At 40.8% G+C, this 14,408-nt stretch overlaps 3 protein-coding genes across 9 annotated transcripts in view; 1 reads left to right on the top strand and 2 right to left on the bottom strand.

The window, feature by feature from the left end:
- The window catches only part of LOC115588075 (disco-interacting protein 2 homolog A), a 103,478-nt gene extending 100,550 nt beyond the window's left edge, over positions 1–2,928 (bottom strand). For all 3 annotated transcript variants that reach the window (XM_030428378.1, XM_030428379.1, XM_030428380.1), the window contains exon 1: positions 2,368–2,928. In XM_030428378.1, the coding sequence (XP_030284238.1) occupies positions 2,368–2,491 (124 nt within the window). In that variant the 5' untranslated portion in view covers positions 2,492–2,928. The remainder of the gene's footprint in view (positions 1–2,367) is intronic.
- A 2,429-nt stretch (positions 2,929–5,357) lies between these two features.
- LOC115588078 (CASP8 and FADD-like apoptosis regulator) lies at positions 5,358–13,887 on the bottom strand. 2 transcript variants are annotated; one of them, XM_030428388.1, is made up of 10 exons: positions 13,459–13,887; positions 11,565–11,886; positions 11,346–11,451; positions 11,047–11,182; positions 9,762–9,811; positions 9,605–9,674; positions 9,389–9,435; positions 9,201–9,279; positions 6,997–7,501; positions 5,358–6,627 (listed from the first exon to the last, which is right to left on the bottom strand). In XM_030428388.1, exons 2-10 carry the CDS (start codon positions 11,858–11,860, stop codon positions 6,498–6,500), a joined length of 1,419 nt encoding a protein of 472 aa, XP_030284248.1. In that variant the 5' UTR covers positions 11,861–11,886; positions 13,459–13,887; the 3' UTR covers positions 5,358–6,497. The 2 variants fall into 2 exon arrangements, with proteins under 2 accessions (XP_030284248.1, XP_030284247.1); XM_030428387.1 differs by lacking the exon at positions 13,459–13,887 and adding an exon at positions 11,989–13,093.
- LOC115588076 (protein FAM126B) overlaps positions 13,244–14,408 on the top strand; it is a 48,152-nt gene continuing 46,987 nt past the window's right edge. The window contains exon 1 of one of the 4 annotated variants that reach the window (XM_030428383.1): positions 13,244–13,441. The gene's annotated coding sequence lies outside the window, so the exon portion shown is untranslated. The remainder of the gene's footprint in view (positions 13,442–14,408) is intronic. The other 3 variants (XM_030428384.1, XM_030428385.1, XM_030428386.1) reach the window with 3 other exon arrangements.

The following is a 14,408-nucleotide window of genomic DNA, read 5'->3' as shown; positions in this document are numbered from 1 at the left end:
TGCAATGGGGAGGCAACCGAAGGGCATCATCGTGAGTTGAAGAGTTCACAGCAGCGTACAGGAATAGCATTTGAGAGGGTAAATAGAGGCTGATTTCTCTCTACCCAAAAACAGAATCACGTTGTCGTCGTTGATCAGGGGGAAAACAGAGGAAACATGGAGGTTTGGAGTCATTGAGAGAGCCGGCAAAAGGGAGACAACAGACCGTGTGAGTGGAAGAAAAGCCAGAAAGAGAAGCAGAAGGCGACATGGTCAGGGAGATTCTGCTATCAGAGCTCAAACATGGCAGGATGTGACATGTGGAGAGCAGGAAGAGGAAACTGGACAGATATAGATTAATTTGGTAGCCGCTCCTGAAAACATGTCTATCCCATTAGGGGCCTCAGTGGCAGCTAATGTGCTTATCAAAGCGTACACCTTTGGTCTATTCCTTAACTTTGGTGTGGTGCTAGTGCTGCAGCTAACATGGAGACAGCAAAGACTTTTAATTTGACTACGGGTCAGCGGGTTTTGTGTTATTCCAAGTTCTAGGACTACAGTTATTGTCTCGCAGTTTCTTCAGAGTTAGCAAGAAACAGGGTCACACCCTGGGGTCAAATCCCACATCTAATCAGACTTAATGTAGGTCATTAATTACTATGACTTTACCACAGCTCAGCTAATTTTGTCCACGTGAGAATCGCTCAAAGGGAAGGAGCATAGTCAAACAATGAGTCTCATTGAACTGAGATAGAAAAGGAAAAAAAAAACACAAGAAAAGCTTTGAGAAAACAAGCAGCCTCTTATTTACAGTGCACTGAAACTCTGCATTTAAGGATTTCAAGCAAGCAGCAGGATGAGCTCAGCTTTATTTAATCTGGCTGTACAGCGCTGCTGAGGGACTACAGTTAGACATCAAGTCCTTTCAGCACTAAGTATGAAGGGAAAAGGACAAATCATGCAGGTTTCAGTTGACAGGTAAAAAAAAAAAGGTGCAGTTTCCTGTTTTATTTTTACACAGGGCTCCAGAGAGGCTAAAATCTGTTGAGTTGAATTAGTACAATCAGCTACATAAATGTTGCATCTAGTATTTCCTCTTAATAAATCATATCAGTAAACACTGCTTTCGTATTGTACAGGACTTTGTACAGGTACATGTTGCCTTCGTATCTCTGTCAGCAGGTAGATATAATAGTTCGGCTTTAGAGACTTGTTTAAATATCTGTGGGTTTCATAGATTAAGAAAACATCAAATCAAATGTTTAATGTTCAAATCAAAACCCAAGAAATCAATTTTTAAAAGGAACACTATGTAGTTTTGGGGAATATATTTTAATCAGAAGAGAAATATCTTCATTCACTGACTGATTTTTTTTTTATGCCTTAACAAACTAAATAAACAAACTCTTTGCTTTCATGATTGGATAAACGAACTGGCCTTTAACAAAGAAAATAGTTTCACTTTGTTTTCACTTTGTGGCGGATCCTGCCACCTTTCTAGTTTCAGTTTCCTGGAGACCTTATTTTCCTACAAGAACAGCTTATTTATTCAGTTACTGTGTTATTAATTCATGAATAATTTAAATTTCTTCTCCAAAATGACATTGTGCCCCTATAAACAATCTATCAGATTTTGGCTATTTTTCATATTTCAGATGTTTTCAACACCTACAGAATACAAAAACTGAATAAAACAAGTCCCTCAACTATTATACCTACCAGCTGAAAAATACTACAAAGACATCATGTCACATTCTTGGAAAAACTTTCATCTATGCAAGATACTTCTTGTTTTAAAAAAAAAAGCCATGTTGCCTTTGGTTGGCAGTGTATGAATGTTTTTCACTGTCTCAACTTTGCTGATGACCTTTTGTGATTTTATGATTCAGAGTCAGAGACCATTACGGAGCTGGCTTCTGGTCAGACGAGATGAGAATGGTATTTGTTTAAAAGGGACAGACCCTCTGGAAAAAACAAGAGCCACATAACAGCAGCATGGGTGTGTCAGCTCAGCTCAGCTCAGCTGTTACCACCGAGGCAGATAGCCATCGGATCAAATATGGTATGAGGAGTTTGAACTTGTGATGTCTAACGCCGGGGTTAATCAAAGGTTGTGCTTGTAAGAAGTGAGACACTACTTTAACCAGTTGGTTCAGTTCAGCAGCTCCCTGTGGTGCAGTAGTTACAGCCATGAGGAGAAAACTACAGCAGAAGTTCAGTTTAGGGAATGACTGGAGGGGCTTTGGGGGATGCTTCTCAAACATGAAGTCATGCAGATAAAGGGCGGTGGTTTCTAATAGATGTCATTAACAATCTTTAAACCCCCCTCGCCTGGAGATTGAACAGCATGCTTTGGCCTCACGGCGCGTTTATTACGTGTGAACGTACCTTCAGAGAGCTCCAGCTCCAGCTCCGCCAGCTTCTCCCGGACCTCCGCCGGCAGGGTCATAGCGACAGCCGGCGTGGGCTCCAACATCATCGTTAGCAACCCGGAGGAGGTTCTCTCAGCCATGGTGGTCCAGCACGGAGCGCGGATAAGGTCCACTGAGTCGCAGGTGAGGAGGACAACACGACCAGAGACGTGAAAATACAATACAAAAAGCAGCCCTCCTCACTTGGTGTCGGTTAAGGAGGGCGAACAGGGTGTTGGTGCTTCTTCTCCTCCTCTCGTCTCGCTGCGACGTCGTACAGATGTGTGAGAAATGTCTCCGACAGCCGTCATGACACGGCTAGCTGCGAGGCTAGCAGACACACCTGACTGCGTGCGGCCATGTAGTGAGGAAGGACAGGCTGCTGCCGCTGTCTCCGAGCCGGGCTGTGCGTCCCCGCGGTGTCCTGGCTGTCGGCGGCTGCTTCACTCTAACTGTGGAGGGAACTCATTCAACTCCTCGCTCGCTTCCCACGGCGCAGTCGCCATTGCATCATAGCAACAGCGAGCCCCGGCCGCGCGCGCCCACGAGCACACGGCGTGTGTGTGTGCGTGCGTGCGCGCTGACAGCCTCATAAAGCTCGCCTGCCTCCTGCTGTCAGAGGCACAGAGCTGCGTGCAGCTCAGGCTGGGCTACGGGCAGGGACACTGGCTTTGGTGAAGATTTATTGATAATGTGGGGTAAATCTCACACGCACAAATGTTAATTTACCAACATTTCCTCTCAATTTAAAGGCTTACTGTAGCGATATTAAATAATATATAAAAACTGGGACTTTCAAAAAAGGATCAAAACATTGAAGCTGCACAAAAATCCTGTCATCAATGTGGTGTTTTGTACCTTTAATTTCTTCCCAAGCAGATTCAATTTGCAGTCATTATTTATTTGAATTTTTAATTAACTGTCCCATTATATGTAGTACATGTCCGATGTGTTTGTATGTTTGATTGTTTTTCAATAAAGCTCTTAAAAATGACAACCACCAGGACTACATGCAGGGACATTGGCTTTACTGTGTAAATTTCACACACACAAATAATTTCCCAACATTTCCAAAGTGTTTTGATTAAAAAACTTTGAAATTGCATTTAAAATACATTGAAAACCAGTAGGAAGACACAAAACACTAAAACAAGTTGGGAAATGGGAAAGAAGGCTACAATAAATAGAAAAGGTTTAAACGAGACAATACTAGAAAATAAAAGTAACAGTGCAGTTCAAAGCCTTGAAATTGCTTCAATGAAAGGCAGTGGCAAACAGAAAGGTCTTCAGCCTTGATTTAATGGGGGTGAGAGTTGGAGCGGACCTGCAGTTTTCTGGGAGTTTGTTCCAGATATGTGGCACATAATAATTGAACAGTTATAGGCTAACTGTGCAAATTTGAAGAGTGTATTAAAACTCTGGCACTCAAAAAAAGGAACAAAACCTTGAAGCTGTACAACAATTTTTAATGATTTGTTGTTTTGCACCTTTTATTTGTTCCTTCTTTATTTTTCTTTACAACCCCAAGCAGATTCAATTTGCAGTGATTCATTATTAATGTCTTATTTTTCTGTTCCGTTATATGTAGTACATGTCTGATGTGTTTGTATGTTTGTTTTTCAATATAGTTCATAAAAAAGAAAACGAGTATGCTGGGACATTGGCTTTAGTGTGGACTTATTAATAAATGTCGCACACATAATGTTAATTTACCAACATGTCCTCTTACGTTATAGGTTTCCTGTGTGAAATGAATGGTTGATTCAATGATTCAAATTTCAAGTCTTTATAAGGAAGGAAGACGTCTGTATGACTGTAGGCTGGTGGGTGAGCGGGACAGATAGGAGCCATCAGTTCATCAGTTGTTTACTTTGTTGGGGTCTCGGCTGACAGTACACATAAAAGTAATCTGCATCCCCTTTTCCTTCATCTTCCTCACAGTTTTCAATTGACTATGTTCCTCCCCTTGTCCCCTGGCTTTACGGGGACGTATCGCAGCTATCATTAATGTTGTTGTTACCACTATTAAGTATGTTTGAAATATATTCATCTTTTATTTGCTTCCAAGTCCGCCTGACACCGCAGGAGGTCGACTGAAAGAATAACGCTAAAACTGTCATACACACTGTAAGAATATATCCAAGCCACATATTAGTTTGATGGAATACAAAGATGTCATTATAGTCAGATCTACTCCTGCCCTATTGATGGGGCAACGATATTATAATCCTGTATTAACCTACACATTCACACAGTCGGAGACAATCCATCAAATGGATTCACTTCAGTAAAACCTAATTGAACACTGGGGTGCTCAATCGAAAACACTACAGTGAGAGCAAAACACCATTGTGAGCGTTAACGTATGTGGCTGACAGCATCGAGAGTTTAGTGAAAGTGATGGTGATAAACTCTCTATCGTAAGTACAGATCTTTTTGAATAAATTAAGTTCAAGTGCATAAACTGAAGGACAATGTCAGGTGAAGTGTGTGTGAGCATGGGTCACTATCAGGCAAGGTTATGGACATTTTAGGGGGAAAAAGGAAATTCAAAACAGACATATTACTACATTATTTAGTGTCAAAGTGCAAAACTGCAAAAAAAAATACTCCATTAATGTTGAGATTAGGTCCTTAAATTTTAAATTTCAAGTCTTTTTAAGGAAGGAAGACGTGTGTGTGACTAGGTTGGTGGGTAAGCGGAACAGATAAGAGCCATTAATTCATCATTCGTTCACTTTGTTGGGGTCTCAGCTGACAGTAAACATAAAAGTAGTCTGAGGCACTACTCAACACAAACAGAGGAGAAAGTGAAGATGGGATGGAGGAAGGTTGCAAAAAGTAAAGCACAAACTGGAGCAGCTCCTGTCCTGGAGGCTGGGACGAGTCCATGTTCTCCTGGCTCTCGAACTCACACCATGCTGGCACTGGACATCATGTGTCCCACATCAACATATTGGTCATTCGTTTTTAATCATGCTCTTTAACTTTATTGTGATGTAGAAACCCAAGAAACACAACACAATAGATACAATTCTAGTGAAAAAGTAAGTAAGAACATATATTAAAAGGTATAAAAGTATACGTACGCTGAATTCCTACCAGGAATCTGTTCCTTCTATTTTGAAAAACAAAATTGTTTGACTATATTGTTGAGCTGCAACTGAAAAATAGCTTAGCTACATTATAATGACACTTAAATATGTCATTACTTTGGTAGCCTTTATATATTATATATATATGTAATATAAGCTAGTAGTGCCTGTCTTCATATATAGTGAACTGACAGATATACGTTCACATTGAATCTTCTGTGTTGTGCCTGAAGCCAGTCCACAGTTAATCTTAGCGGACTCCAACTCTTAACTGACGTTACAGTGCTACTGTTGCTCTCTGTTAGCAGGACGGAGAGAGGCACTGAGACAAGGCACTCAAGATACGGCTAATGAAAAAGTGATTGATACATAGGAAAATTTAAAATGTAAAGACGGACGGACGGACGGACGGACAGACGGACGGACGGACAGACAGACAGATAGATGGGTCAAATGTAGTGTTGACTTCAATACAAAATTATTTAAATAATTAAAACATAAAAATACTGTCTCTGCATACCTGTTTTAGCTGCACTGCGCTAGGCAAGACAAGGCCATTCACATTTCTACGTCAAAAAACAAAAAAAGTTACGTATGATTACATGTACACTGAGATGAGCATAATTAGAACATGTTTTGAGTCCGTGCTGCGCTTCATATAATTCTTATGTGTTTTGTCTAGCAGGAACTGACACTGTTTCAACTGCTAGGCTCTGATTGGGTATGTTTGTGGCTGTCTGTTGTTGTTTGCGTTGTGAAGTGCAGGTCATATTGTTACAATTCCATTTGTGCGTTTACATTTGTGATCCAAATATATATGTGAAAAACATATATAAGAAACAGAATTTCAAACAGTAAATAGTTAAGTTCTTCATCTGCATCTGTTTTGAGTTTACACAACCAGCAGATGTCAGTGTATACAAGGTAAAAAAAGAGGCTCTTCTGTGGCAAGACATATACAGTGTTAACATGTGGCGGAAAGTATGGAGAGTTTAGTGAGGTGATAAACTCTCTATTTTAAGTACAGATCTTTCCGTAGAGTATGCTTAAGATCGATGTTGTACATTTCTCCAGGATTCCTCTCGTTGTGCTCAAAGATGGCCCTGTTCACTTCAGTGTGAACATCAAGAAGGTGTGTTTTCCTGTCAGAACACAAACAGAAGTTTAGTCTATAGCTCCTACTGTATGGAAAGTGTTTGATGCTAAACACAAGCTGAATTTGGTAACTCCACCAGTTTTACACATTAGCGTGCATTATGGGTAATGTAGTGCACTTGGACTTGAAAGAAGTGCACTTTTACATCCACATAAAGTAGGCTTCCTATTCAAAACCTGGTGACTACGTAACCCACAATGCAACCTAGCCGCTGAGTGACATCACTGGAGGTGATACATCAGATTACATGCGTCTTCATCTGGAGCCACAGAAGGCTTTATACTACCTTTTCCACATATGCAGTATTTAACTTTAATGTGTAAAAATCGTGGAGTGGCCCTTTAAATATCTGTACCTTCTTTGGCCTTTCTGTAAGGAATCTGTCAGCGCCTTCACGTAAACAGAGCGATGGTGTCCTTGCTCCAGTAGGCGTTGTTGTGTCCAGCAGTGGCTCCAGAACACATCTGCATCTGTGGGGATGATATCACTTCTAGGTAGCACATCACACCCGTCTGTCTCCAGATCCTCATCCCGGTGCTCCATCCTGGCAAAGGGCAGAGGCTCGGGGACACTGTACCTCTGGATGAAGAAGAGTTTGGGCTTGCCGGCCAGCATGGGGCACGAATCAGCGGTGAAAAGACGTCTGACACTGTCCAGAGGCAGACCTACGCTGTCCGAGTCGGTACCCAGTAGGTGATTCGTCGTACCACGGCTAATGATGCAACAGACAAAGCCGTCACCCTCAAAGTTCTCTGTCTGTCTGACTATCCCTCTGAGAGCAGAGAGGGTCTCCTCAATACTCAGCCACTTGTGGAGGAGCACGTTAAAGTGGAGGGCCCTGAATGTCTGTTCCAACACGTCTGAGTGAATAAGGAAAGAAGAACCAGAGTTTAGGTTTCCCTCTGAAATTAAGACGATTAAAAGTTGAATGAAAAACACTACGAGACAAATCAAATTTTACCTTTCAGTGATACGTGTAACTACATTTACTACATGTACTCTACTCTAAAGACACATATTCAAGGTACCTATCCGTAACTTGTTTTTTTCTATTTGCCTTTGCCCTGATAGCTGTTCATACAGCTACAGTCAGTGACGGACAAGCACTGTACTTAAGTGAAACTTTCAGGTACTTTTCTTACTTTCTACTCAATACATTAACTTGATAACTTGAGTCACTAGGAACTTTTCAAATTGCAGATTGCCAAATGAGTGCATTTTTAAATCAACTTAACCAACAATCATATAAAAAATAAAGTCTTATTCCAATAATCAGACAAATGTTGACGTGAATATCGGATAGTTCTCCAGGTCGATAACCGGTCGACCCATTTCATACAATATTTTCAACACATGAAAATGTAAATGATATTTATATGTACTTTTGATACATTTAAGTTATCAAGTTATGAAGATATCACATACTGTAAGACGTTTACTCAAGTGCTGTTTGTATGCGTAACTTTCACTTTTACCTAAATTATATCTCAACACACTATATTTACTTTTACACAAGTATGACTTTTGGTAATTTATACAACACTGGCTAAAGTTACTACTCATTTTCAGGTTGACAGTTTTCATAAAACATAAAAGCACATTGTCGGGAATAGTTCAGGACTTTCATGTCTTTGAGTTGTTTGCAGTTCCACTGAAGAGAGACTTCCCCTCAAACGCCTCTCATGGTTTTATTATAATACAGTTTCAGGCGGAAAAAATATATATTTTACTTGTTTCCTCATTAATTCTGTCATGACTTCATCTTGTGATCATTTGGTGGGGGGCGAACCCCGAGGTTGGAAACCACCTGACTGAACTACCTTATTTTTTAGTAGCAGTCAAAATCTGCATCAGTACAAACAATCTATTAGGAATTACATAATATACCAATCAAGGGCCATTTCTGATGCTGAGTAAGAAGTATTGTTCAACTGACATTGGTATTTAAAGGATAAGTTCACTCAAAAATGAAAATTCTGTCTTATCTACTCAACCTCATGTTGGAGAGTCAGGTGAAGTTTGATTGTCCACAAACTTTTCTGGAGCTTCACAGCAAAACTGTGTTGCAGCATTCTCTTTAACAACTGAAGCGGCTGGGTACTTGTTTATAAATGTAAAAAAAACCAACATAAAATGGCTCCATGCAGCTTGTCCCCAGTAATCCACCCTTGACAGCGAGTTGACTTTATGCACCCGCTTCAGATGGAGTGCATGGAGTGCACGCTAATGCTTTCAGCTTAGCGGCTGAAATGAAGATTTCAGCTTTAAAAAGTGTAAGGTGTAAATAATATCTTTACAAATCAATTTGGGATCTCTGCACTTCTAGAGACTTGGATTATGCCAGACAAGCTTTGATATTATAAAACAAATCCGCCTCTACTTCAGTTGTATCGCTGTGTTGCTGTGAAGCTCCACAAATGGTGTCGTTGACTACAAAACTTCACCGGACTCTCCATCGGCACTGAATTTTCATTTGTGGGTGTGCTTGTCCTTTAAGTAAAAGATGTGATTATTTTTGCCACCACTGGGCTGTAGGTCCAAAAGTGTTTTGTGTCTCACCTCCGTCATTACCCACGCAGTCTATGATAACACAAACTCCTCTGGGATTGGTGTTAAATCTGTAACAATCTTGTTGACTCTGTAATGCAAAGGAACAAGCAAAAGCATTTTCACGGATGCACTTCATTAAATAAACTCAGCTCAAATATACAGAAAGAAATTGCACCAACAGTGAGTGAAGACCTTACCTGACAGCTCTGCTCTCTGTATACGGACATTGGTATGTTTCCTGTCGCTGATGAAGAGCAAAACAACAAAAATTAAATCAAAGTGAAAGACAACGAGAAGGTTTGGGGCTTTCCAAATGCTTTGTGAAATAATATTTGCTCAATGCTCTGCTCAGAACGCGCATGTTTCCCCTACAGTATCCCTGGCAAACACATGAGGTTAACTTGTTGTCTTACCGCTGTGACGGGACTGTTCTCGTCTTGTTGGCTGGAAATGATGGGAGGTATTTGAAGCGGAGAAGGGATGCTAAGGAGAAGATGTTTTTTGATAGTGTTAGTTATACGAGAGAGTAGACATATTCAGTAAATGTTAAGTTTTTACACTCATACTCACAGGAGCTCTGAGCCTTTGCTGTTGAGGCGGATGTTGTTCAGATGTCACAACTGTGAAAAGTGCACGCAGACAGAGATACAAGTAAATACAAGTCATACAAGATCGTTTAAACATTTTTAAATGCTTGCTTGAGAATCAATCTAAACACTCCCTCTGTATGTTCTTGTGTTGTGAAAAAGACATTGGAGATCAGTTTTTGTCCTGGGCACAAGCAAGCCTGTGGGTGGCCCCGCGGTAGTGAAACACTATTTAATTAAACAAGTTGTTTAACTTCATTAATATTTGCTAGTGATTCAAGTGCATTAATTACTTTTTTGTTATTATTTGTGTGGTTAACTACTGAAACTACTATTTTGCACTATGAAGGAAGGGACAGGATAGATTTCTTTATTCTCATTTTATCACTTTTTATGTCTATTGTAATTCAAAACTATTGCTTAAACTTTACCATGAAGAGACAGGTGTTTTTTGGGGGCAGGAGTTATGTGGTTTATAATCTGACCTTTTACCTTTTTTTTTTTTTTTTTTTTTTTTTTTTTTAGAAGGTAGTTTGAGCTAACCAAACTAAATTTCCCCTGAGGGCAGCCTTGCTGTTATTCAGCTCCTTTCAATGTAAAGTAAGTTGTAAGTAAGTTGGCTTGCAAAGCTATTCTTTCAAAACAGCTTCCCCAATGCTGATTTGTTGGTTGTTTAAACAGGCAACAGACAAGATTTCTGCTTCAACATATGATTATGACATAAATGCTGTTTGCACAATGTAATGGATAGACAATAATGAAACCATCTGTGTTTACAGTAGTTCCCCATAAACCTCACTAGCACTATACACTTGTTTGCACTAAGCACGGAGTTACCTGGGAAAAAGTAAGGTTAAATGGTTTATCTCAAAGTCTGGGACAGAAAAACCAATGACTGTTGTAACATTGTGTTGAAATATACCTTTGTATTGTCAGTATTGTATGTGGACAGTGGATGGTCAACGAGAACAAAGGGTTTTATTCTATAGATGGGTTGAGTTTCCCTTCTACTTCTGTACAAAAAATGTTTCACTTTCTTTTCCTTCATTTTGGAGCTAAGTATAACATGTGCTCTCGTACGTCATTGAGCATTTCTTTGGTACAACACCAAAAAAATTCCTTCATTTTCACTTCCCAATTCCAAGCATTTCCTGTCTAAAGAATATGTAATGGTAACACTTTAAAATATACATCATTCATAAATAGTAAAGATATAATTCATGGTAATTTAGTCAAATTCAGTATCTAGAAGGTGAAAAGAGTCTCACCTGGCGTCTTGTACGCAGTGACTTTTTTGGCGAGGTCGAGCCTGCCAATGTCAATCAAACATTCCTCCACAACGTCGACTCTTTCAGGTGAAACTACATCCAGCTTCTCGAGTTCAATAATCACATCCAGGAAACTCTGTGACGGGAGAGAGGAGAGGAAGTTAGGGTCATTAATACCCCCTGGGAATGGAAGCTTAATATGCAAAAAGTCATATGATATTACACCAAAACTCCCCCTCCCACACGCAAGAATGAATGAGACATCCAGTAAATGAGTACAAACTTTCCACATGTTTCACCTTTGCTTTGTCTATCTTCTCACGAGGTAATCTGCTGCTCAACAAGAATTTCACACTGTTCAGATCTTCATCCACCATATCTTCACTTATATCAGACATCAAGACTCTACATTGAGAAAAGTAAGCAAAAAAAAACAAAAACAAAACATCATTACTTAGTAACCATAAGTATGTTAACTTGGATTAGTTAAACTATTTCTGACCATTTTGACTTCTTACCTGAACCTTGGCAGAACCTGCCTGAATGTCAAAGTCCTCTCCACTTCATCTCTGCTGGTCTTACACACCTTCCTCAGGATATCAAAACGTCCCAGTCTCAGCATGAGCTCCCTCAGCAACAGGTGACCCGCGTCGTGGCGCATGACTTTCATGATTAGCATCTCCTTCATACGAGCCTCACTGTTGTCCTGGTCCAGACTATCACACAGGTAGAAGAGCGTTCTGCGTTCACAGCTGCTGAGAGAATCTGCTATCTGATTAATGGCCTGAAGCTGTTGCTGGTCTCGGAGAGCCATTGAGTTTGGTCAAAGAGGAGTGATAGCTGCAGGGCAAACAGGATCGGACAAGTTCGGCTTGAGTTCGGAATCATTAAAACACAACAAGGAATGCAGCTGTAACCCAGAGGATCAATGAAAGAACCTACCTTATGTTGAAATGTCAAAAAAGAGGCACGGCGAGACAAGAGGAATTACAACCAGGAAAGATGACGCACGACAACTCTGGGGAAGTACCTTTCATGTAGACTTCATGGAAATCCCTTTTCGTGGGTACCGAGTTGCAGTTAAATATATTTACAGAGCACCCCCCCTTTGAAGACGATAGGTGTGGCGTAGTACCCAAATTCTTCTTGTTTTCGTTTTTTTATAAAACTGCTCAGCCTTCAGGCTGCAGTCCCTAACGTGAAAGCGAAAGCAAAAAAGGGCGACGGCACTCTGATAAGAGGGAAGAGGACAACTTAAAGGCACAAACAGCAGAATTGCACACATGAAGCACTCCGCCTTTTTTTGAACATGCATGACTGCAAATGTGATGGTTTATTGGACACTGACTGTATTAATCCAGATTACAAAAACTGAACGACCGCCAAAAGGATTTTTTTTACAACCTGGCAATCCAATATTTGCTCTTATTACTGAGTTGATAGCTACGATTTATACGCCTTTTATCAAGGGTGCTGTGAAGTGGCACATAATTCAAATAAAACAGGGATGGTTAGCATGAACATGAGTAATATATTTAGACACTGGAGTAGAACAGGATTCTCTTATTAGACATTTTCATTTTAGTTTTTGCACTTTAGTCTTTTTTATCCCTACTGAGGCAACAACAGAGTAACAAGCTCCAGCACTTGAAGCAGTTGTGTACGATAATGGTTTTTGTAATTTCTGGGTTGAATCCACATGGTTGAATGCACTTTTGTATTATTATTATTATTATTATTGCTAATTTTTATATAGTTTGACTTTTTTTTCCTATTTTTTAAATTCATTTTTTTGTTAAGTAAATAAATAACCACACTGTCAACCATATTATCCACATACTTGAATGCACCTATTGTTAGTTGTACAACAATACATAACATACACGTACAAAAGGTACACATGAAAGCACACAAAATGTGTATTTGTTTCGAATAAAAGCAAATAAAAATACATTTCCCAATCAATCTGCTTTGCTTGGAGGGCATTTCACGTCTGTAAACTCACACATCCTGTCTATACGCAGTGGAGATCGGCGGTGGTTTATGTTTCTTTAATACTGTGGGGAATTTATGCGAATGTAGAGGATGCGTTCAAAGCCTAAGTTCTGAGTTCTCCGACAGTCGTGAACGCACCCACCGCTGCTTCCCCCTGCAGGTCGCTGGATCTCTCTGCTTGCCAACGCGCGCTGAGTTCCGCTCAGTCTGGCCAATCGTGTCCCGCTGTGGTTGAGCAGCACCATTGCAGTGTGGGGAGATCATACGGAGGTACTGCTCGCTCAGAGAGGGAGCATCGGGAGGAAAGATACTCGACCTGGGTGACCGCTCTGGGCTAACACCACCCCTACTTCCCTTGCACGGCCACCGCGTGACATTGCCACAACCAGCTCGAGTCGGGGTGAGTATTTTTATCACCTGGTAGCTGGTGAAACAGTCAGAATGTTGTAGGTAGTTAGTCGCAGTGACGGGCTGCTGCTGACGCTGACTTGGAACATCATCAGCTCTGTTGATGTGGATGAGGAGGCTTCAGCGTTAGCGGGCTGTCCAAGTGGTAACCGTCCTTCAGCAAGGACCACAGAGGAGCAGACGCTCCGGCCGGCAGTCAACAGTTTCGGCCTGGTCACGACTGGTGAGAAATTAAAGGAAGAGGGTGTCCACCAGCTGCCGACCGGAGCAGGCACGCTAACAGCATGCCATCCGAGCTAAAGGTAGCTAACGTCGACGCACAGGTTCAAGCTGTCGTGGCAACGTTCTGAGAGACGTTAGCTAGCAGCAGTTCACTCTGCGGGCTAACAGAGCTGCGTAGAGACACACCGGTAACACGACAGCGAGCTGCTAGTTCATAGTTGTAAGATGAACCAGTGAGAAGGTTTGACATTTATTGCGTGTCTTCCTGAGATATGTAAAATATATAATTCATATTATTTCATTGTGACACTTCGAGGTGAACTCCACCAAAATGCTGCAGCTTGTTTGTCAGACATTGTTTTACTTTGAAAATTATAGGCGGAAGTGGGCTTGATATGCAACTTTTTGATGATGCACTAACCTTCATCTAGTGAGTACATGTTGGATAAAGAGTTTGGATTTAATATGAAGTCCTTGGTTGGGTCTGATTCTGACTCCTCAGTAAAGCTAATGATCTGCTGAAAGGCACTGCTGTAGAGTGAATCACTGTCATGTAGAGTGGTCCAGTTAAAGTGTCTGAGTAACCTTTGCTCCTTGAGTGGTCACTTAGTGGCTTGTATGTTTAATTTTCTCACTCAAACGTCTGTGAGTTTGAAGCAGGACCATGGTGATTTAAAGGTCCCCTGTGTACAATTTAGGAGGAGAAATGGAAGATAAAATTGGAAGAAATTGAACAC

The sequence above is a fragment of the Sparus aurata genome, chromosome 9 (genome assembly GCF_900880675.1).
Source record: "Sparus aurata chromosome 9, fSpaAur1.1, whole genome shotgun sequence".
Lineage (NCBI taxonomy): Eukaryota > Metazoa > Chordata > Actinopteri > Spariformes > Sparidae > Sparus > Sparus aurata.
Note: the sequence above shows the minus strand (reverse complement) of the source record. Positions and strands in the feature narration are given on the sequence as shown.